The 23,221-nt window shown below is 46.7% G+C and overlaps 1 protein-coding gene across 1 annotated transcript in view; it reads right to left on the bottom strand.

The window, feature by feature from the left end:
- CLSTN2 (calsyntenin 2) overlaps positions 1-23,221 on the bottom strand; it is a 564,000-nt gene that overhangs the window by 94,399 nt on the left and 446,380 nt on the right. The window contains exons 7-8 of the mRNA XM_065875795.1: positions 15,669-15,917; positions 6,625-6,746 (exon numbers count right to left, since the gene is read on the bottom strand). Of these exons, the coding sequence (XP_065731867.1) occupies positions 6,625-6,746; positions 15,669-15,917 (371 nt within the window). The remainder of the gene's footprint in view (positions 1-6,624; positions 6,747-15,668; positions 15,918-23,221) is intronic.

Below are 23,221 nucleotides of genomic sequence, written 5' to 3'. Positions count from 1 at the left end.
CAATTATCACTTAAGTCCACATGTCATAGAGAGACTCAAACTTCTCCTGAGCATTTAGAGCCTAAGCTTCTTGGGACCCAACGCCGGGGAAAAAAGAGGAGATATGCTGCTTCTACTTTAGATGCGCAACGGGTAACATGGGGAACTATAAAAAGGCTTTGCCAGGATGCTGAAAATGCTGTAAACACTCAAAAAATACCTTTGACTACCGCTAACTTTTTTGTGGCCATGTTAAGTCTTTTATCAGTACAGGTGAATGCTAACGATACGTACTGGGCTTATTTTCCTGATTTTCCTATACTACATGCTTGTACATGGAAAGATGCTATTATTCCGGTAACTTCCTCATTTCCTGAACTAACTGATGGTGTTCATGATGTACAAGGCTACGAACAATTTGTTATAAATAATAATTTTTCTTTTAAGGGACAATCGGATTTTCCTCCGATTTGTTTCTTTTTAAATTCTGAGAGGTTAGGAAAATCAGATCGTGTAAAAAATGGATGTTTACCGATAGTAAATTCAGCCTTTTTAACTGATTCTCCTAAAGAGGATAATAATGTTAAAAGAAACTTATGGGTGTTATTAGGAAGATTTATGGGACAAAATAAGGTAGATAATAAAGTACAATTTGTTAGCACAAAACATCCTCAAAGATACCCAGATTGTGATAATGCTTTAAGTAAGGCAACAGAGGAATGGAAATGGATTGATGATGGTGGTGGATATCCTTATTGGATATACTGTATGAATAATAAAGAAATTCATATTAATATTCCTGGAACTAAGTATTATGTATCAGATTGGAGTATTAATACCCCTGAAAGTAATTACCGGCAATATCTAAAATATGCTGCAAATTATGCTTGGAATGAATCTATGATTCCCTCACAAATAAAAGTAAATAGATGGAACAGTCATGGATGGGTAGCACCTATATATACATTTACTAATAACAATGAGACTTCCTTTCAACCACAATTATGGAGATTGCCCTTAGCTACAAGTTCAATTATATTAAGAAGGCCTAATGTTCAAGAGAATAAGTATTTTATCCAGGCTTGTGTGACTTCTCCATATTCCATATTATTGACTAATAAAACTGAAAAATTACAAATTATAAAAAACAATGGAAGGTTTTTTATAACTTGTGATGAATGTGCATTAACAACCTGTGTGAACTCCAATATGAATATAAAAACAATTATGTTATTAAAAAGACCAGCTTATATTATGTTGCCAGTATCTTTATCAGAACCATGGTATACAGATACAGGAGCTGAAATTATAAAACAGGTTAGAGAACTTATGAGGCCAAAAAGATTTGTGGCTACTTTAATTTTGGGGATTTCCGCATTGATAGGAATATTGAGCTCTTTTACTGTTGCAACGTATGCCTTAGTGAAAGAGGTACAGACAGCACAATATGCTAATGATTTATCAAAAAATATATCCTTGGCTTTAGCTACTCAAGAAGCTATAGATAGAAAATTAGAAACTAAGGTTGATGCCCTTGAGGAAGCAGTTTTACATATTGGTCAAGAACTTACTGCTTTAAAAATTCGCTTATCCTTAACTTGCCATAAAAAATACTCCTGGATATGTGTCACTCCCTTAAAAGTAAATCATTCTGAGTATTCCTGGGAAAAAATTCAAATGCATATTTTAAATGTATGGAATTCTAGTGATTTGGGAATTGATTTGGAACATTTGCATAAACAGATTCATGATATTGCAGCCTCACAATATGATATGAATCCCTCTAAGGCTGCTGCAGAATTTTTACAAAATTTACAAAGTTATTTTAATGGTAATTCATTTATGCATATTTTAATAAATTATGGGGCTGCCGGAGTAGTTATAATTTTACTTCTTATTTCTTTTCTAGTCATCATCCGATTAATACAAGCTGCTCTTCAGAGTATACATAGAACCAAAGTGGAATTGCATACTGCCTTTTTAAAAAAAATAAAAAAGGGGGAGATGTCGGGAGCCGCATAAGAAGTGCCTTTGAGTCTCAGCACGGACGAGACCCATAGTGCCTAGCAAAGCTGGTACTATCAGGTACAAATATGGAGAAGCAAAGCTCTCCTCTGTGTGGTTCCCCTTGTTTTCCCCTGGTTTTGCTTAAAGTGATTTTTATAGGATTACTATTAATGTTAGGAAATATCCCCAGTGCCGACGGAGGGTTTAAGGAAAGACCCCAACTTAGGGTAAAACCAAAAAAGACTCCGGCTCCCCCAATGACTACACCCGAAATCCCCACTCCCAGGCCAGGACATTGGGTGCAGGGAAACACAACAGGAGCATTTGTATGGCAAGAGCTTACGTTAGAAGAAAAGCTAGATGAACTATGGCCCCCCTGGGGAGTAGTAGATATGCTGGGAAATATTTGGGTAAGGTGGCGAGGAGGATTTATGCTACGTTGGGTGTATTCAAAGCTGGATGAAGTAGGCTACATGGCAAGCTTATACAAGTTACATTGCTCTTTGTGCAGAAATGCTTATAAAGGACAAATTATATATTGTAAGTATTTTGCAAAGGAATTTGCTAATAGGTTTAAGGTAGAATGTCCACCCCCAAAGCCTCCCAAATAATTATAAGGAAAAATGTGCGATGTCTGAAGGATAACGGTGAACGTGTAAAGCCTGTGGGAGAGAATTTTTATTACTGTATGGGTTTGTAATTGTTAAGAGAAGAATATGCTTAAGTTTTGGGTTTGTAATTGTTAAGAGAAGAATGTACTTAAGTTTTGGGTTTGTAATTGTTAAGAGAAGAATGTACTTAAGTTTTGGGTTTATAATTGTTAAGAGAAGAATGTACTTAAGTTTTGGGTTTGTAATTGTTAAGAGAAGAATGTACTTAAGTTTTGGGTTTGTAATTGTTAAGAGAAGAATGTGCTTAAGTTTTGGGTTTGTAATTGTTAAGAGAAGAATGTACTTAAGTTTGTACCTTGATTAATGGCCTGATTGAATAGAATGTGCAAATACAAGAACATCTGCTTTTAAGAAAGGTGAAGAAACCGCAAACAGAATTCCAGACCTAGATGTGACCAAGATATACCTAACCACAGGGGATGAAAGAGACCACAGGAGATAAGAGGATTACCTGATCATAAAACCTGCCTAACCTGCTGATATAATCTTTTGATGTAAATGACCTTTGGTTTTACTGTTGTGTACCTTTATTTTGTGGCTTTGGTATGAGAACTAGAATGTTAAGATTGAAAGTGAGATTGCCTCACAGTATAAAAAGCTTCGGAATTGTAACAATAAATTGGCAGATCCTTGCATCCTCTGAGGTGTCTTGCGTTCTGTCCACGCCGACTCCGTCTCCCCTTTGGGAGAAACCTGTTCTGCTGGGGCTGGTCCCCGGCAATCTTTGAAATAATATATTATCAAGATCAAAGCTGAACGTTTGAGACCCAGAGAGTAAAAATGCCAAAATTTTAGAATTTTAAAGTGTTCCATAAAAATGGATCAAACAATCAATTAATCACCAGGAGGTTTTAAAAGATCTCAATTTTCCTTTTCTTCTTCCCTCTCTCCCTCCCTCACTCCATTTCTCCTTTCTTTTGATCTCAGTATCCCTTCATCATTATGCCAACTTTTACTGGGCACCAACTGTGTGCTCAGGGCTACAATTTGCACTGAGAATCTGGAGAGAGTAAGACAGAGTCCTGCCCACCAGGATCTCAGCACCAAGTGAGCAGAGAGGAAGGACAAATGGGTCACTAGGATAGAGTAAGTACTGGGGAGTCTGGGAAGCATAGAGTCTGGGGAGCACAGAGGAGAGGCAAACTACTCACAGGGTGACCTGGGATGGCTTCCTGAGGGAGGATACTCTATCAGGTATACACAGTTTGGGCATCAAGTGATTTACTTCCAAGGAACTTCTGGTAAGTTTCTGTCTACCTAGGGAGTTAAATAGGGAACAGAGAAAGCTGGGCTTGTCTGTATATACCATTGGATTGCTAGCATGAGTTTGGTGGAGGTTTCCTATATCCCACCTACTGTGGCTCCTTTCAGGGCATGAGCAGCTGTCCAAGTGAGCTGGGGCTTCTGGTCATCAATAGGCAGCCTTTACATTTTTTAATATTAATTTCTTTAGTAGAAGAATACTATAGACTGAATTATGTCCCTGCAAAATTCATATGTTGAAGCACTAACCCCCAAACATAGCTATATTTGGAGAAAGGGCTTAACCTTCATTAGGAGGTAATGAAGGTTAAATGAGGTCATAAGGATGGGGCCCTAATTCAATAGGGCTCATACCTTTTAAGAAGAAGGAAATGTACCCAAGCTCTCTCCACCATGTGAGGACACAGTGAGAAGGCTGCTGTCTACAGCCAGGAAGAGGGCCCTCACGGGGAGTGGGGGGGAATGGAATTGGCTGGCACCTTGATCTTGGACTTCCCAGCCTCTAGAATTGTTTAAGCCACCCAGGCTGTGGTATTTGGTTGTGGCAGCCCAAGCTAAGACAAGGAAGATGGAGCTTGAACAAAGTGAAGATTTGACAGTTTCATAGGGTTTCATCAAGACTATAAACATTTTGCACTTTGCATAATTCCCATCTCTAAATTAATTTTAAATTAAAAAATAAAAACATTTAAAATTTTAATTAGCAAGTGTACCAAAGAGGCAGCCTAACATACGGAAAAAGCAGGTCCTAACCATGGTTTGCTGTGTGACCTTGGGCAAGTTACTGGACCGTGGTCTCCTGCCTCATATTATCCACCTGGCAGGACTGGGGTAGAGATGAGAATAAGCCACTCATGCAGCGTGCCTAGCACAGAGCGGGCACCCATGAATGGTAATAAATGAGATCAGAGTAGTTTGGAAGGTATTCAGTGACTCTTAGCCCCTCCTTCAATTCACCACTCTGGGAACAGATTTCAGAATTCCTAAATTCACTATATTTTTTATCTATAGAACCAGAATTCGTTCCTCACCTATTTTAAATTCCAAACCCTGTGACTTCATTTGCCTGTATCAGTGCTTCTCAATCCCATCTTAGGAAATGCTGCAGGGCATCTATAATGATCTCAGCCAGTATAGCAATGTTTTTTTTTTTTATTAAAACCCCTCATGATATGGAATTTGTTTTAATTTATCTCAATTCGTATTACGTATGTATAAAAACATCCCATAGAAGCCAAATGGCATTTTAGAAGTTAGTTGAGAGGCTGCCGGGAAGTCAAATAAACAATGTCAAGATAGCATAATTTCTGCAAGACCCAGAATTCCTAATTCAGAGGAACATATATTAGTCCAGATGCCATATTTCCAAAACCCTGGGGTACAGCAGGATGGGATTTACTGAGAATGGACTAGGCAGTTGCCACAGGGCTCTCTCAAACATCTTTTGCATCAACCTGGCATCCTTGACCTTGTCACGCTGCCTGATGTTCCACCATTGAGACATTCTCTGAGGTTAATGAATCTCTCTTTTAAAGAGCATATGTCAGTACTTCTGTATGGAGGAAGGGGGGTAGCAATCATACTCATCTTGGTGGAAATGAGTTCCTTCTGGCATTCTTCCCAGTGACACACTCTGAGATCAGCCCCACTCGGGGTCTGAGGCTTAAGTAGAAAAGGGAGAGGGTGGGGTAGACACGGGTAATTGGGAAAGAGAAGGGAAAGGATTATGAAACGTTCAACCCTAGACAAGATGAGGCAGGTGGCACCCACAGGGGGGTTTGGAGGGAGAAAAGAAGTCTGGGGGCCCCAGAAGCTCCCAGAATATGGGTTGGGCAGAAAGAAAGCAACAACGAGATACAGTAGAATGAGCATCATTTCATCTGCTTCATTAAGCAGCATCCATTCGATGACCCTCTTCCCTGCTGACTGCCACCCTCCCTTCTGACAATGTAAAACCATTGAACAAAAATGCATGCCCCCCACCTTCAAATCTAAGCAAAGGCCAACTCCAGGCTTGCTGCACTGACACTTCTTCAGCGGCACGGCCGCCCGGAGAAGTGCCACCTCCGCAATCTCAGCGCTGCACAGCCCTCCGAAACAGACACTTCAAAGCTTTTGATTCCAACCAGACACTTCATTTGTCATTGACAAATACGACACAGCGGCCCTTGTGATCACAAGTCAGAAGGCCCTGGAGTGAGGCAGAGATTTTCCCACTTCAGAAAAGAACATGAACTGCTCACAGGGCACTGTGTCACTGATGACTTCAAAGTCCTCAGGTCCCTGTTCTCAACCTGTGTCACCAAAAGCGAGGCTGCACCATCTCCCAAAGAGAGCATCAAAGAGGAGACACGGAGCATTTATGACATCAATATGCGCTAACAAAGATCAGAAACTGGGCCTGGGGATGGAGAGGATCAGCTTCCCAGGACCTCCGCGCAGAGAAAGTCGACAAGATGCACGCTGGCTCCTACCGGGTGCGGGTTCTAGCCGGGAAGTGTGGCCCTCCCCACCTCCGACTGGTCTTTAAGGCTGCAGTTGCCATCCCGACTTTAAGATGCTGTGTGTTTCCCAGAGTTGATTTTCCCCCAAATCAGCAAGTGACCAGAACCGTGAGATGCCTACCCACTGCCACCATCCCTGGACTAACCAACCATCCCCGCACGCGGCTGAGCAGGGCGCAAACGCGCTGTGAGCGCCATACCTGGTCCGGCTTCCAGTGGAACTCCGCGGGGCGGAAGGTGTCTGCCTGGTCGAAATCCTTGCGCAAGAGGAAGACAAGGCGGCAGTTGTGCACGTACAGGGCGTAGTGGTGCCGGTTCATTTCTGAAAAGCAGAAAGAGGATTTGAGGGGTTCCAGATTCCCTGTGCTGATCTCCACTCCATCACTTAGCACACCTCAGAAAACAAAGAAACAGGCATTCCACTTTTCTCTTTTACAACCGGGTCTAATAAAGTTCTAGAACACACATAGTGGAGCTCTCTGAAATGAAAGAGGAAGATTCAAGAAAGCTCACAGCAAAACTTCTGCTGAGAAGCCATTCGGGCTTTAAATACCAACCTAACTTATACTCAGATGTTGCATCAGGTCCTGGATAAAATTACGTAGGTTCACAAGCTCTTTTTGTTTTTTTTACATATACTTCTGGGAGGGTCAAAGGGCCTCTCTGACAATCACATCAGCCACTCTGGGTTCCTTTAACATAGTTGGATTCTCCCAGAGTTCTGGGCTTTTATTTTATTTCACCAGGCTTGCCAACAGCAACCACAGAGCATGTCTCCTTTTCTGCCTAATCTGTGTGCAGTGAAGGAAAGCTGCCTCACTTTTAGTTGCTGGGAGGAGGGGACATTGATTTCCCAGCGTTAGACATAGTTCCCTGAATTTCCAAAGCAATGAATAAATACTTCTTTCCCCATACACAGACAACAGATGGGACTATTCTCTCCCCTGATAAAAAAACTTCCTTTCCCGCTTAAAAAAAAAAAAAAATCACACCATGGGTCCCAGCCATGATGTCCTATAGTCACAAGATAACAGCCCTGGGAAGGTGAGGAGCTGTTCTTCGACCAGTACTCAGAGGACTCACACATAGTAGCACACACAGAAATCTAACATGATGCACATGTTTCATAAATACTGGGCTAATGAGCAGGTGACCAGATACCGCAGAAAGAGCATGGGCCCTAGATTCAGAGAGACTTGGGGTGGAGCTGTGTCTCTAGATGATGCTGAGAAAGTTAGTCAGCCTCTTAGAGGCTCGATTTCCTTCATTGTATCATGACAGGGATGCTGGGCTATCCTGGTGTATCATGAGAATAGGATATTGTGATTGATTCTTGCACACCCTCTAGAAACCTTGCCCGTGGAGGTATGAGTGGGAGGAATCAACCCCAGTCCCACTTCTAGGCATGGGCTTTCAGTTGGTTTCAGCCAAATAAGCTCATGAAAAGCCCCCTGCCACAGCGAGTGCTTCAGGACCCAGGCCCGAGTTCAGTAGCGCAGCCCATTCTCCTGGCCGTGGGGCTTCTGTCACGAAAGTGACTCAAGTCAGGCCGGTGATTCTGGAGCTGTTCTGAGTAGTTCTGGGAAAGAACTCTCTATCTCTTAGCAGGAAGCAAATAGAAGAGACCACCACCTCTCTGTAGAAGTTGCAGTATATAAGTGGGAAGCTTGGAGCTGCTGCAGCCATATTTGCTAACATGAAATTGATAGACATACGGCAGCAGATCTGAAAAATTGCAGAGAAAAGGACCCAGCACCTTGATCACACTTTACCTGAAGCTGTTTAGCTCTGTTAGTTACAAGAACCCTACATTCCCGTTATTATTTTGATTTTTAATCATCTGATATCGGTTTGATCTGTATTTCCTGTTCCTTGTAACCGAAAGCATCTTAACTGATACAATGAGGAAATGTGTGTAAAGCATCTGCCCAGAACAGATGCTCAATGACTGTTAGTTATTACAAGGACTATGACACTGCCTCGTGACCATGATGACATAACAAAATAGTGTCAGATGCTGTTTTCACAAAAGCGTTACCGTTCTTCAGGATGCAACCAAAGGATGGAAGGAAGGAGAATGTTTAGTTGTCAAGTGTTGTAGGTTTGGCCAAGGCCAATGTTCGGGTGACCACTCCACCTCTGTGTTGATGAAACACCCAGGTCTGGTTATAGGGATTTTACTAAATACTTCTTGTTTCCCTCACTATTGCTTAAGCTGATTTCCTATAGTTTCTGCTGATAACTATCAGAAAGATATAGAAAGCAGACTTCTCCCCCTTAGCTTCATTTGGAGTCAGGAGAGGTTGTGGTGAAGAGGTGGAAGAAGAATGAAAGAACAGACCTCACGGGAGTAACTCCTGGCCTCCCTCCAGAGGTTCCTCCCTCCCCCGCCCTCCGTTAGCTGTGTCCCTGGGGTCACCACCCACACCAGGGTAACTGGCTCTTCACTGTGCTGGTAATATGATACACTCAGAAATCAGCTTCACTTCTTTGCCTGTCCTTCAGTGTTCTCCCTGGCAACTCCCCTCCATTTCTTTGCCCACGTCTCTGGCAGATCCTAATGTATTCTGGTCACTTTCAGATATTAAAATAGTCTGTAAGGGTTCTCTCCAGATCAAACACCAGTGTCTCATCAGTTAAAAGATCTTCGCTAGTCAGCCTCGCCCCGTGGCTTGGTGGCCGCCAGTGGGGAAAGGATGAGGAAGGTGTGTTCTTTTATTCTTCCTTCACTCCCTGAACCTCCTCCAGGTCCAGTCATGGTCAGGGGCAAGGGAAAGCAGCTAAGAAGGAAAGAAGTGGAGTCTCTTTAAAGAAGCAGTGAAGTTTCTCATTTTCCCAGGGATGTCCAGTGTCCTCTGTCACGTGGGTGTCTACATATGGGCTGCTTCATGAGTGCACTGGCTGGGTTTTGGAGAGGCTCTGCAGAGATCCCCCCACGGCCACGGAAGTGGGTTTGGGCCCCGGTGAAATATGTTTTTAGCCCTCCTTTCCCCACCCCCCAAACCCATAAGAAAGGGCCTGTTATAATCTTTACATAGGAATTGATCTGATAAGTGAGGCAGCCCTTCCTGGGACATTAGTGCCAGCTTCAATCCCACCTTTCTTGGCACTTACCTCTCCATTCCTGGTGTAAGTGATGTTTCCATGATTGATACCTTTCATGATTCCTCTCAGCTCCTGCCCTCCCTTGGTCACTTCTGCCTCCCGCCCACATCTCCTCCTCTTGATGGATCCCCTCTTCCTGGCATGCAGACCTCTTGGCTGTAGCTGTGACCATTTCTGGTTGCCCACTTGGTTCCCATGACTAGAACAGAAACATCTGTGTTCCACCAAACTGTAGTAGGGCCGCCCCTCCCCCGCTGCCCCCCTCTTCTCACCCCACTGCTGAGGCAGCCCCCATCAGCCTCTTGCTTTCACACCCCCTGGGCAAGAGTCAAGTCCAGCTTTCATGTACCCTAGACTCCTGGGACACGAGTCAAACTTCCCCAGAGCTCTCCTGGGCTCTGCTCCAATACCAGCCTGGAGCAGATGTACAAGTATTTGCAGCTCAGCCAACAGGCAGCTGGGAGTGAGATTCCCACCTCCTCTCTACCTCAGACAACCTCGGTCTCTCTGAGCTGTTCTCTGGGCATCTCTGGAAGTGTGGGAGTGTTTCTTTCCCAGCAGGCTGGGGGACCACCCCAGCACTCTCTAGCAGGCTGGCACCTCTGCCTCTGTCATCTGGTGATTGCTGGACCAGGTTGGCCCCTCTGTCTTGGAAAGCCCTGTATGAAAGTAGCTAGCACTACGGGTGGCACGTATCATCCAGATGAAACTCAGAGTTAGCAAGAGAGCTCCATGCCAGGAAGAAGGGGTCCTACAGAAGGAGCAGATGTGTGTTGGGAGAGAAGCTTCTAAGACAGGGCAGGAAAGAAACTGCTCACACCAGGAATGGAAAGAAAAGGGCCAACAAAGATGGTGTTGGAGCGGGCACCAGTGCCTCATGCAGTATCCTTGCGGTAGAGCCATTGCTGGGTATTCAGATAACCTTGTTTCCTTTGCTCCTAGACACGTAGCTTAACTCGTATCACTGCTTCTCCCACGGTTAGGTGGAGCCTTGGGAACAAATTCTGGCCCAGAAAGTGTGAGTAGAAGTGAGACACACCACTTTCTGGTCTAGCTAATAAAACCTTTCTGTGTTCAACCCTCTACTCTAACTTTCTGTTCTGTGGTTGAAAAGGGCAGCGAAAATAATTGAAGTACCTTGAGTCCCTGAATGTCTGAGCAAAGCTAAGCAACCTTATTCCCCAGCCCCATCTGGGGTTGCTGGACAATGGCAGGAGGAAAAACTGATGAAAGGGTGTTAGTCATCGAGATGCTTCTTGTTGGCGGTGAGAGTGGTTTTCTTTCCTTCTGAAAACTGCAATTAGCCCTTGGCGACTAATCAGTTCTGCTATCCAACTATTAATAAATTACTTCATGATAGGCCAGCATTGGTAAGTTCTAATTAGTGGGCAAGACAGAAACGAGTGCAATTTTCACTAAGGGCGACTTGGTAATTTACGTCGATAGCCTTCCTGACATTTATATTCTTGGACTCAGTAATTCAGCTTCTGGTCAGGAAATAATGAGAAGCATCCATACAGGTATATACAAGAATGCTTATTACATATTACAAGAATGCCTATTACAGCATTGTTTTATTTGCATTTAAAAGGAGACAATCTAAATGTCTAACAAAAGGGAGCCAATTAAATGAAGTACAATAGAGCCTAATGACAGAAGACTGTCATGTTATTCTTATTTTTAAAGAACATTTTATCACGTAGAGAAATGATCTGGATATATGTAATGTTATTTAAGAGAAACATAACATAATGGTATCACATGTATTATAAAAATAGATGGAAAACTGTAATAACATTCTACATATACATAGAAGTAAAAATAAGATCTCATTTGGTAGTGAAATATACCAACTGTTAACAGAAAATCCCTCCAAGTATTAGAATTTTAGGTGACTTTTGTATTCTTTTATACTCTTCTGTGTTTTTTAGGCTGCCCATTATAAACATGTGTAGCTTTTATAACTTGGACATTTTTCTAACATATAAAAGCTCTAATCGAGTTTTCATTTGTTCCTGATAATTTTTTATTTAGGGCAAGGAGATATCTGTAGGTTTTTTTTTTTTTTTTTTGGCGGTACGCGGGCCTCTCACCGTTGTGGCCTCTCCCGTGGCGGAGCACAGGCTCCGGACGCGCAGGCTCAGCGGCCATGGCCCACGGGCCCAGCTGCTCCGCGGCACGTGGGATCCTCCCGGACCGGGGCACGAACCCGCGACCCCTGGCTCGGCAGGCGGACTCTCAACCACTGCGCCACCAGGGAAGCCCGAGGTATTTTTTTAAGGCAGAGAAATTAGAGGAAAATCTTCCGCCTCTTTTCTTGTGCCAGCGTTGAACTGATCTGCAAAGGGTTACTTTATACTGAGCCCAAAGCTGAGCAGCGCCAGAACCTGAGGGTTGGAGGGGCTGACATGCCTGTTCGGGGTGCTGCTCTGATGAAAGTGAGGCACCATCATCTAATGCAGGGTTTTCAGCCATGGCTGCACAAAAGAATCGCCCAGACTCTGACTTCCTGAGCTGGGGCAGGACCCTGGCATCTGGGTACTTTTACAAGGTCGCCAGGTTATTCTAGCGCAGAGCAGGGTTGAGAGCCGCTGGTCTAGGAGCGTGGACCTGAAACGCGGGCCAGAGGAGCTAGGGCCAAGTCTGTTCCTTTCATCATCAGTTGTGTTATCCTCGGCCGGTTTCTCAACCTTTCATATTCTAATCTCCTCCTGTGTAAGCCAGAGGTCTTTGTCAGGCCTGCCCCCCAGGGGTATTTGATACATTTCAGAAAGGACTATATGTGTGTGGGTGCTAACCCCAGCCAGGGCTACTTTGCATACATCTGTATACTCCTAAGCCATTGTCTCCTTGATGCCGGCTCTGGATCGTGGTGGGGACAGCCCACCAGACACTGCGAAGATGGGGCCACAGATGGGGTCCTGGGCTGAGCTCTGGACCCAGTCCCAAACCTCAGTGCCACCTTAAGCGGGTCTGCAGAGTCCTTCCTGTACGAAGGACCAGGAAAACAAATCCTGGGCACTGGCTCTGACACAGATTCACCATATGACTGGGAAAAGCTGGGCAACTCCCCCTGTTTCCGTTTCTATATTCAGAAAATACATTGGCTTTTACCACAAATATTGATTGAAACAGGAAATGTGGGGTCCTGGTAGTTGTATAATGTGGAATAAAACTAGAAATAATAATGATTATGACAATAACAACATCAGGTTAATTAGTCGAGCACAGATTTTTTATCTGGAGCTGCTAAGAGATTTCATACCTTATTTCATGTTTTTTTTCCCCATTCTACATATGGGGAAACTAAGGCTCAGTGAGATTAGCAACTCCTCGGTTTTCCTCAAGTAGTGGAAAAGCTGCCATGAGAACTTTGACTGTTGTGAGCAGCAAAGCTGAACGGTCAGCCGTTCTTCTATCCTGTCTTCTCACTGCACTATCTACTGTAGTGTAGAGTAGTTATTTATTTGGGGTATTTTAACAAGAGGAGCATTTGAAATGGGAAAAGGTGGACTTATAATTTAAGATAAACATAACATTTTCATAAGATATCAGAGTATTTGTGTGTGTGTGTGTGTGTGTGTTTGCATGTGGGGTGTGGTGTGGTGTGTGTGTGTGTGTTTGTATGTGGTGTGTGTGTGTTTGCATGTGGGGTGGTGTGTGTGTGTGTGTGTGTGTGTGTGTGTTTGCTTGTGGGGTGTGGTGTGTGTGTGTGTGTTTGCATGTGGGGTGGTGTGTGTGTGTGTGTGTGTGTTTGCATGTGGGGTGTGGTGTGGTGTGTGTGTGTGTGTTTGTATGTGGTGTGTGTGTGTTTGCATGTGGGGTGGTGTGTGTGTGTGTTTGCTTGTGGGGTGTGGTGTGTGTGTGTGTGTGTTTGCATGTGGGGTGTGGTGTGGTGTGTGTGTGTGTGTTTGTATGTGGTGTGTGTGTGTTTGCATGTGGGGTGGTGTGTGTGTGTGTTTGCATGTGGGGTGGTGTGTGTGTGTGTGTGTGTTTGCTTGTGGGGTGTGGTGTGTGTGTGTGTTTGCTTGTGGGGTGTGGTGTGTGTGTGTGTGTTTGCATGTGGGGTGGTGTGTGTGTGTGTGTGTGTGTTTGCATGTGGGGTGTGGTGTGGTGTGTGTGTGTTTGCATGTGGTGTGTGTGTGTTTGCATGTGGGGTGTGGTGTGGTGTGTGTGTGTGTGTTTGTATGTGGTGTGTGTGTGTTTGCATGTGGGGTGGTGTGTGTGTGTGTTTGCTTGTGGGGTGTGGTGTGTGTGTGTGTGTTTGCATGTGGGGTGGTGTGTGTGTGTGTGTGTGTGTGTTTGCATGTGGGGTGTGGTGTGGTGTGTGTGTGTTTGCATGTGGGGTGGTGTGTGTGTGTGTGTGTGTTTGCATGTGGGGTGTGGTGTGTGTGTGTGTGTGTTTGCATGTGGGGTGGTGTGTGTGTGTGTGTGTGTGTTTGCTTGTGGGGTGTGGTGTGTGTGTGTGTGTTTGCATGTGGGGTGGTGTGTGTGTGTGTGTGTGTGTTTGCTTGTGGGGTGTGGTGTGTGTGTGTGTGTGTTTGCATGTGGGGTGGTGTGTGTGTGTGTGTGTGTGTTTGCATGTGGGGTGTGGTGTGGTGTGTGTGTGTTTGCATGTGGTGTGTGTGTGTTTGCATGTGGGGTGGTGTGTGTGTGTGTTTGCTTGTGGGGTGGTGTGTGTGTGTGTGTGTGTGTTTGCTTGTGGGGTGTGGTGTGGTGTGTGTGTGTGTTTGCATGTGGGGTGTGGTGTGTGTGTGTGTGTGTTTGCATGTGGGGTGGTGTGTGTGTGTGTGTGTGGTGTGTGTGTGTTTGCATGTGGGGTGTGGTGTGGGGTGTGTGTGTTTGCATGTGGGGTGGTGTGTGTGTGTGTGTGTGTGTTTGCATGTGGGGTGGTGTGTGTGTGTGTTTGCATGTGGGGTGTGGTGTGTGTGTGTGTGTTTGCATGTGGGGTGTGTGTGTTTGCATGTGGTGTGTGTGTGTTTGCATGTGGGGTGTGTGTGTTTGCATGTGGGGTGTGGTGACCAGAGCATAGCGATGGAGTTAGCTGGATCTAAGCTTACATTCCAGTCCTGATACTTACCAGCTGAATAACTTGGGACAAGTTACTTAAAGTCTCAGGGATGTTTCCTTATCCTTAAAACAGGAAACACAATAATGCTTTCGTAAAATTGTTTGTAGAGATGTGAGGCACTGTTTAGAATAGGAAGAGCTAACACAGATTAGACTTCCGGGGCGTCAGGTACTGTTCTATTGCACTATACATACATTGTCATTTAATGCTGATAAAAACCCCATGAGGTAGATAATACTATAATGCCCATTTTATAGACTGAGAAAGTGAGGCATAGAGAGGTTAACCCACTTGCCCGAGATCACACAGCCAATAAGTGGTAGAGTGTTTTTTGTTTGTTTTGGGTTTTTTTGCGGTACGCGGGTCTCTCACTGCTGTGGCCTCTCCCGTTGCGGAGCACAGGCTCCGGACGCGCAGGCTCAGCGGCCATGGCTCACGGGCCCAGCCGCTCCGCGGCACGTGGGATCCTCCCGGACCGGGGCATGAACCCGTGTCCCCTGCATCGGCAGGCGGACTCCCAACCACTGCGCCACCAGGGAAGCCCACGGTGGTGGAGTGTTTTTAACCACCAAGCTGTGAGCTGCCTTACACAGGCTCCGCGAGATGAAAAATGCCGAGCAAAGCTTAGCTATCACGATCGTGCACAGCAGTGATTTTCAAAGTGCTGTTGTAAATTAGCAGGACCCTTCCATTGAAAATAAACTTCTGGAAATCTGTCTATATATTGATATAACACAGTGAAGGTGGAGCTGCTTTGCTTGAAGCCCCACCCCCACCTCATGTAGCAGCCCTAAGTTCCTTCTGGGGACGCTGGGGCTCTGAAGAACCCGGTCTGAAAACCACGAATCCCAGCTTTTTGGCTATTTGTGTCTGTACCCTGCCTCTCTTTCCTGGTCCTGCTCTACCCCAAGGCGAGGAAATCATCAGCCAGAAAAACAGAGACCAGAATATTTTCCCAGGGCCCCTGTCACACTCCCGCTTTTCTCTCACACCCTTGGTGGCCGTGGCCGTGCTGGACCAGCTGGGACAGAGGGGGCAGACGCCAGGAGGGCTGGACGCAAGACTCACCGGTTTTATCTGAGTTGCAGAGGATGGTTTCCTTCTCAGCTCTCACGCCAGGGCTGGGGCCGTGCTTCATCCACATGGTGACAGTGAACTGATCCGTCAGGTTCTTGGGTACAACCCCGTCAGGAATCTTGGCACCCTGCCTGCCGTCGAACTTGAAGATCATCTCGCTGCTGTCCACTAGCAGTCCTGCGGTCCAGTTGGCGGCGGCGCTGGGGGACGGCAAGAGGTCGATGATGCCAGAGGAGGCTCCTGCAGGGGATGGGGACAGAAAGAACAAAGGGTCATTCCTCCCAGGGTGGGCGTCCTCACGTTCTGTTTTCTGCTCCTGGGTCAGAATGAACTACTTGTCGTACTTACCCAGAGCTAGGTGCTCAGCCCGAGCTAGGTGACTCGGGAAAAGAAGGGTTAAATGCCATCCTTGCCCGTGTTGCTTATGGTCGGCTTGCAGAGGCATCAGTAACTTACAGACAAAAGTATTGCATGTGGGAGGACAGAGTGCAATTAACTATTATACAAGAAAAAAGTGCTGGAGGAATTTAGAGAAATGAGATTACCCTGGGGGTTTCGATAAGCAGACAAGGGTCCTGGAGGAGGCCAGGGTTTGATCCGGATCGATGGATTCATTCACGCGCTCGTCCATCCGTTACCCTGTCAGCCATTTATTGAGCACCAATCGGGCGCCAAGACCCCTGCTGGGCGCCGGCGAAGTAAATGTGAATCACACAGTCTCTGTGCTCTGTGCTCTGGAGGAGCTCAGACCCAACACATTGACAGACAATCGGGTTGCAGTGCGATCAGAGCTGTGACGGGGAAAGTTCAGGTCCTGACCCCACGAGAAAGAGTATGAGTCACTTGGCACTCCCCACGCTTTTTTCCAACCATTCGTTTAGGCCAAATGGTATAGCAGTTGAGAACACGGGTTCTGAAAGTCAGCAGAACCTGAACCTGATGCCCGGTGGCGGCCTGGCTTGCTAGCCTTGTGACTGTGACCAGTGACCTCACCTTTCCGACTCTCCGCCCCCTTCTCTGCCGCCTGCCCTCCCAGCTGTTGTGGGAACTGAATAAGAGACCGCACCTGCACTTGGGGCAGCATGCTGGGCACGCGATGAGCGGAGCTCACTCCACGTTAGCTATAACCCTGTCGTTATTGTTAGAGCTGTTATTATTTCTGCTACCACTGTGATTCCGGGCTAAGGATATCCTGAGGCCGTGGGAGTGCCATAGACAGATTTGTGTCTTGGGAGAATCACACTAACAGCTTTGTGGAGGGCGGAGCTGAGTGAGCCCGCAAGGCTGGCCCAGAAGACAGGATGGCCCAGCTGGGAGGATAACTGGGCCGCCACGGACTTCCCACTGAAGCTCAGGTGCTGCCAGCAGTGTTCTCTGCATCCTTACGTCCCACAGAGGGGCAGGGCTCAGCTACTCAGGGGAGGAGGAAGGTCAGGGGCTTCCTGATACCAGGAAACAAGAGCCAGGGAGTCCAAAGTATGCTCGGTGCAGGGGACCAAGTGTGTGTGGGCTCCCACCTGGCACAGCACTGACCCGGCAGTCGTAAATGGGTTTAATGGACAGTGGGTGTGTGTATTACCTGCCATTTGTCTGGGATCATTGGACTTCTGAATTCGGTATATCAGGGCCTCATGTCACCTAGGGGCTGCGTTTCAGAGTCAGCCACTACAAACATCTACAGTTAAAATGACACATGAAAATCCCTCAGGAAGGTGCCATACTGGAAACCGATGTACTTCTTTGAAAATGTTTAACCTAGCCAGTTTTCCCTGCAGCCTTGGAACAGATGCCCATGGGTTTGCAACTGAAAGCTGGCTGTGTGACACATCTGTATCCTTAGAGCAGATGCTCCGCTTAGCCCTGTGAGGAGCTCGCCCTGGGAAAGGCCTCTGGGACCTGCAGTGACTGAGATGTGGCGGGGTGGGAGGTGGGAGTGGAGATTCCGGTTTCTTAATTTACAATCACCCTGCAGCTATGCTCATCAAGGGGAAATGTGGGCAGCATTGACTACGTTATTAATGCGTTTTTCTTGGGGCTTTTGCCTGGTAGCATGCCTGACGCATAGTAGGTGCTCCATTAATGTTGATAACTGCCTTTTCTTCTACCCAGTGCCTCCGTGAGATGCTTCCGGGCATTACCCAATGCTCGCATGAGCCTGTTCATCCAGCCTCTTGTTCATGCCCCCCACCTCTCATCAATATTACTTGTTCTCCTATAATCCTTGAGACTTACTTGATGTCCATTTTACTTATGTGATAAGCTAATTCACACTAATGTTTTAACGACTAACAAAGCCTTAAATGTTATCACCCTCCATAGGTATTTGAAAGAAGAACTCTATCAAGGTGGTAGCAGGTAGAGATTTGGGGGTGGCTGGGGAATGGGAGATATGTAGTCTTTGGACCAAGTTCGCCTTCCTAGAGCTCCCCAGAATAATGCAACCTGGCAACAGCTGCTCTGCCCCATGAGTGAGTTGGCTCAGACACCAGGATTTGTCCAGCATGACGACAGCTGGTGACTAGGGCTCACAGGGAATGTGTTGGTTCCCGAAATTTCAGGTGGCCAGGGAGATGCAGGCTGAGCACCCAGGGCTCCTGACTTCTAGCTCAAGCCAGAGCAGCCAACACAATCTAGCAGGGCCCAGTACAGGGCCCACACAGAGCCGCAGGCCTGAGCATGGAGGAACCAGGGCAGGGCTGACAGGGCTCAGAACTCCACCCTTTGAGGTTCCTTTTTTTTTTTGTGGTACGTGGGCCTCTCACTGTTGCGGCCTCTCCCGTTGTGGAGCACAGGCTCCGGACGCGCAGGCTCAGCGGCCATGGCTCACGGGCCGAGCCGCTCCGCGGCATGTGGGATCTTCCCGGACCAGGGCACGAACCCGTGTCCCCTGCATCGGCAGGCGGACTCTCAACCACTGCGCCACCAGGGAAGCCCCTACATTCTTTTTTATATTCTTTTCCATTATGGTTTATCACAGGGTATTGAAAATAGTTCCCTGTGCTATGCAGTAGGACCTTGTTGTTTATCCTTTCTATAGGTAATAGCTTACATCTGCTAACCCCAAACTCCCACTCTATCCCTCCTCCACACCTCCCTTACTCCTTGGCAACTACAAGTCTGTATTCTATGTCTGTGAATCTGTTTCTGTTTTGTAAATAAGTTCATTTGTGTCATATTTCAGATTCCACATATAAGTGATATCATATGGTATTTGTCTTTCTCTTTCGGACTTCACCTAGTACGATAATCTCTAGGTCCATGCATGTTGCTGCAAATGGCATTATTTCATTCTTTTTTATGGCCGAGTAACATTCCATTATATATACGTACCACATCTTCTTTATCCATTCATCTGTCAATGGACGTTTAGGTTGTTTCTGTATCTTGGCTATTGTAAATAGTGCTGCTATGAACATAGCGGTGCATGTATATTTTTGAATTATAATTTTGACAGACCTTTATTCTTAGTTTCCTTGGAACATTTTATTGGACACTGAGTGAGTGTCAGACTTGAATTAAGTACTTCAATGCTTCTTCTTAGTTACTCATCAATGTGGTGAATACGATTACGATTCCAGTTTACAGATAAGAAACTTGAAGCTCAGCGAGCCTAGAATCACACCAGCTAGTAAGGGGACCCATCATCAGGGTTTGCCAGCCCTGAAGCCCACACTCCCGCTGCACCACCTCAATCAACCTGGAGGGAGATCTTACAACCTACTGCACATTTAAAAAAATTGAAGTATAGTTGATTTATAAAATTGTGTTAGTTTCAGTTTACAGCAAAGTGATTTGGTTAGACATATATTCGTATGTATATATTTGTATACTTTTTTCGATGCTTTTCCATTATAGTTTATTACAGGATAGTGAATATAGCTCCCTGTGCTCTACAGTAAATCGTGTTGTTTATCTATTTTATATATGGTAGTGTGCGTCTGTTAATCCCATACTCCCAATATATCCCTACCCACCCCCAACCTCCTACACATCTTAAAAACATGGAAACTGAGGCCCAGAGAGGGGAAATGACTTGACCAGGATCACACAACCACTCAGCTAGCTAGAGGCAAGCCCAGCTCTCAGACCCCCAGCAATGTTCTTTGTATCACACAGTATAGTGTCCTGCCAAGCCCAGCCCAGTTTTCAGGACCTCACCTCCCTGGACAGGTGGCTGTCCACAGAGAGGCATGTGCCTTGGCAAGGCCATCGTTGTGGAGCTCTGTGTCTTCCCTGGTGAGGGGAGCAGCGTGCCACCCTACCTGACCCACAGATGTTGCCTCCTGGGAAGCATCACACTGCATTTTACCAGATGGTGCAGGCTTTCACAGACTTAACAGATTGTATTTCATTTTTTCAGTGCACTTAAATAAACTGAGAGAGATTTTCCTTTCTGCTGAAGTTCTCGCTCCTCTCCCCAAAGGATCCCATGGAAAGCAGTGGGTAAACAGGATGCATAACTCAGAAAGGTGGAACAGCAACGTCTGCACATCAGTGTGTATTTTTTTTTCTTTTTTTTGCGGTACGCGGGCCTCTCACTATTGTGGCCTCTCCCGTTGCGGAGCACAGGCTCCGGACGCGCAGGCTCAGCGGCCATGGCTCACGGGCCCAGCCGCTCCGCGGCACGTGGGATCCTCCCGGACCGGGGCACGAACCCATGTCCCCTGCATCGGCAGGGGGACTCTCAACCACTGCGCCAGCAGGGAAGCCCCAGTGTGTATTTGAGACACCCTTAGGAACCCTCACAAAGTCCCTGGGACCCACCACGCTGCTGAGAGTTCACACTGGTCTGGGGCACAGCAGCTACAGCCTGAGTGCAGGAGGCTTACAACCAGAGGTGAGGTCTGGTCTGAAGTCCCTGAGCCCTATCAGGGTAGGGAAGCATCTCTGAGTCAGCAAGTAGATAAAGACAGCGGTGACTTAGGCAGATTTCAGGACACACGGTGGAGCGAGAGCCCACGTGGAGCCTGGGGACAGTGGTCACCATCTGGACTTCTTAATTGCCGGGTTTGCATGCTGCTTTGGGTGGCCTTGGTGAGGCCTTGGAGAGTGTCCTTAGCGTTTCATGGTAGGCTGTGGCAATGGTGACAGACATGGAGCCTCAGTCCTGTCTCCTCATGGTCCATCATGGGGCAGGGGAAAGGAAGGCAAGAAGGAGAGGGTCTCAGGGGAGAGGAACCATTGTGCTCAAGGACACAGGCCTCATTCTATAGAGTATTCTCACGATTAGCAATATAGCAACTCCACGTTACTTCAAACGCTTACGTGATGTCTAAGTTATGCCAGGCACTGTGGTGAGAATGGAGCAACGAACCAGATAGAAATGGGCCCTACCTCTAGTCACCCAGTAGAAAGTCTTTTAGTTTTGGCGCGTGGAAGAGTTCATTGCTAGAGAGTCTCAGGGGAAGCCAGGGAGGCCCTCTTGACAAAGGCTGATAGAAAGCATTCTGTTCTCAACATACTTTTCTGACCCACTGATAGCACTTGGCCTTGTGACTTGCTCTGACCAGTGAAATGTGAGTGCAAGTGACGTGTCATCTTAGGGCAGACGCTTTACAAGCCAGTCCATGGTTCACCACGTGTTTTTTCCATCTGCCCTGAGATCAACAATGTTCTAGATAGAGGCCTTTCTGTTAGCCTGGATCCCAGTGGGAAACTAACATAGAGCAGAGCCACAGTCAACCCGAGAAGGACATGTGGTAGGAATGGAAAACAAACCTTTGTTATTTTAAGCCAATAGATTTTGGAATCACTTGTTACTGCAGCATAACCTGCCCTATCCTGACTGATAAACCACATTAAGTGACTGACATCAGCGGCTACCATTTGCACTTCTCTATCTGCATACCTTCAGGATAGATGTGGAGGACTTTCTGATGTCCTTTCCAGAGCTCACACCGTTGATCCTACCATCAGACTATCATTCCACCTCTGGAATTCTAGACAAGAGGGGTTCCTCAAAGGCCCTGAATTGTCCAGGTGAAGCAAGCTGGGCTTTGGATGAGGGTGGTCAGCCAAGCTCTTGGGGCAGGGCTGTGGATACCCAGTTGCTGACCAGCCTGGGAGAGGCCACTGCAGGCAAAAACCTTCTCCAAGAATAGAAGGGCATGCTGTATGGTAGCTGCTTAATTGACTTCAAAGAAGTCACATCCAAAGAGAAGCCCATTGCTCACCGTCATCACCCGTGGGTCAGTGTGTGCACACTTGCTCATGTATGAGTAGTGATTTAATGGGACTCCCAACACGCATGCATCAGTTTTCCTTAGAGTCAGAGGCCCACTTCAGCTCTCTGAGAATGGAAACAGTGGCTATGACTGGGGGGCTGGTTCTGCCCCCACTGGAAGCTCCAGCTGTTTAGAGGCATCTTGGAGGAACTGATGATGGCTTCCCCTGGTTGGGGTATTCTGAAGCTATAAAAGCCTTGAACTGTGATTCTTAGTGAGGGCAAGCTCTGTTAAGCTGCATGGTGTAGTAGAAAGCCACGGACTGAACTTCTTTTACATGTCTGTCTTCCCCAGGAGACTGAATTGTTAAGTGGTCTTACTAACTTCTAGATAACCTCACGAGTTAGAACATCTGGACACTGAACAGATATTTGCTGAATTAATAAATACATGAATGAATGAATGAATGCATTCGCTACGAAGACCTCCTGGACCCACAAGTGTATAAATCCTGTGAACAGCTCACCGACTGGTAATCTGAACTGGTCTGACAGATCAATCCCTTGATTTAGCAGAAGGGTCTCTCTCTGCACCCTTTCCTTCAATAGGACCTGTCCTCGGAGCTCTTGACTCTACGTATAGAAAGCAGCTGACCCCGAGTGTCATATGGGGAGGTGCCGGCCAGATGCCAGGAGCCTGTGATTCCAGGGAGGAGCAGCCCTGGCCTCCGGTCTCCGAATGACATGTGTGTCACAAACTGCTGTTTATTGTAATATGCAGAGACTCAGGGGCACGGAAGTGAGCTTTTTCTTGGGCTCTGGTTAATGTCAAGTTTAATTTGGCCAAGAGTCACTGGGGCTTCATCATGCGTTTCATACTCAAGGCAGTTCTGTGACACTTCACCTCGGGAAAGCCTGGGACTGAGATGGGAGATCCCTTCATCTTGAATCTCTGAACCCAGAGGAGGTGGTAAGCAGCTGGTCCAACTTCCCCGAGAGGCCTGGCTTCATGTAAGCCAGTGGCAATGGGGGACCATGTCAGGCTAAGTTTTGTCCTACAAGCTGAAGGGGACACAGGTGCAGGGCCCTGTATCGTTTTTGTTTCAAGATGGAATGGAAGTGTTTCCGTACACAAACTGCAGGCAGCGATATGCCTGACGTCCAGTGTTCCCCTGGAAACAAAGAGGCCATTTCTGGTGCTACTGCACATGTCCGGTGTTTCCCGACAGCAGCTTTGCCCAGCTGTTGTCCGACGGCCCCTTACGCAGGATCCCATCATTGCTCGTTGTGGAGCAACGTTGCAGGAGGAAGAAGCAGGTGGGCAGCGACCGGACCTCCACAAGGCACCTCTGGGGAGACACCCTAGCCTGGGTCACCGCAC

This window comes from Phocoena phocoena, chromosome 4, assembly GCF_963924675.1.
Source record: "Phocoena phocoena chromosome 4, mPhoPho1.1, whole genome shotgun sequence".
NCBI lineage: Eukaryota > Metazoa > Chordata > Mammalia > Artiodactyla > Phocoenidae > Phocoena > Phocoena phocoena.
This window is presented reverse-complemented; position numbering and strand designations above follow the sequence as displayed.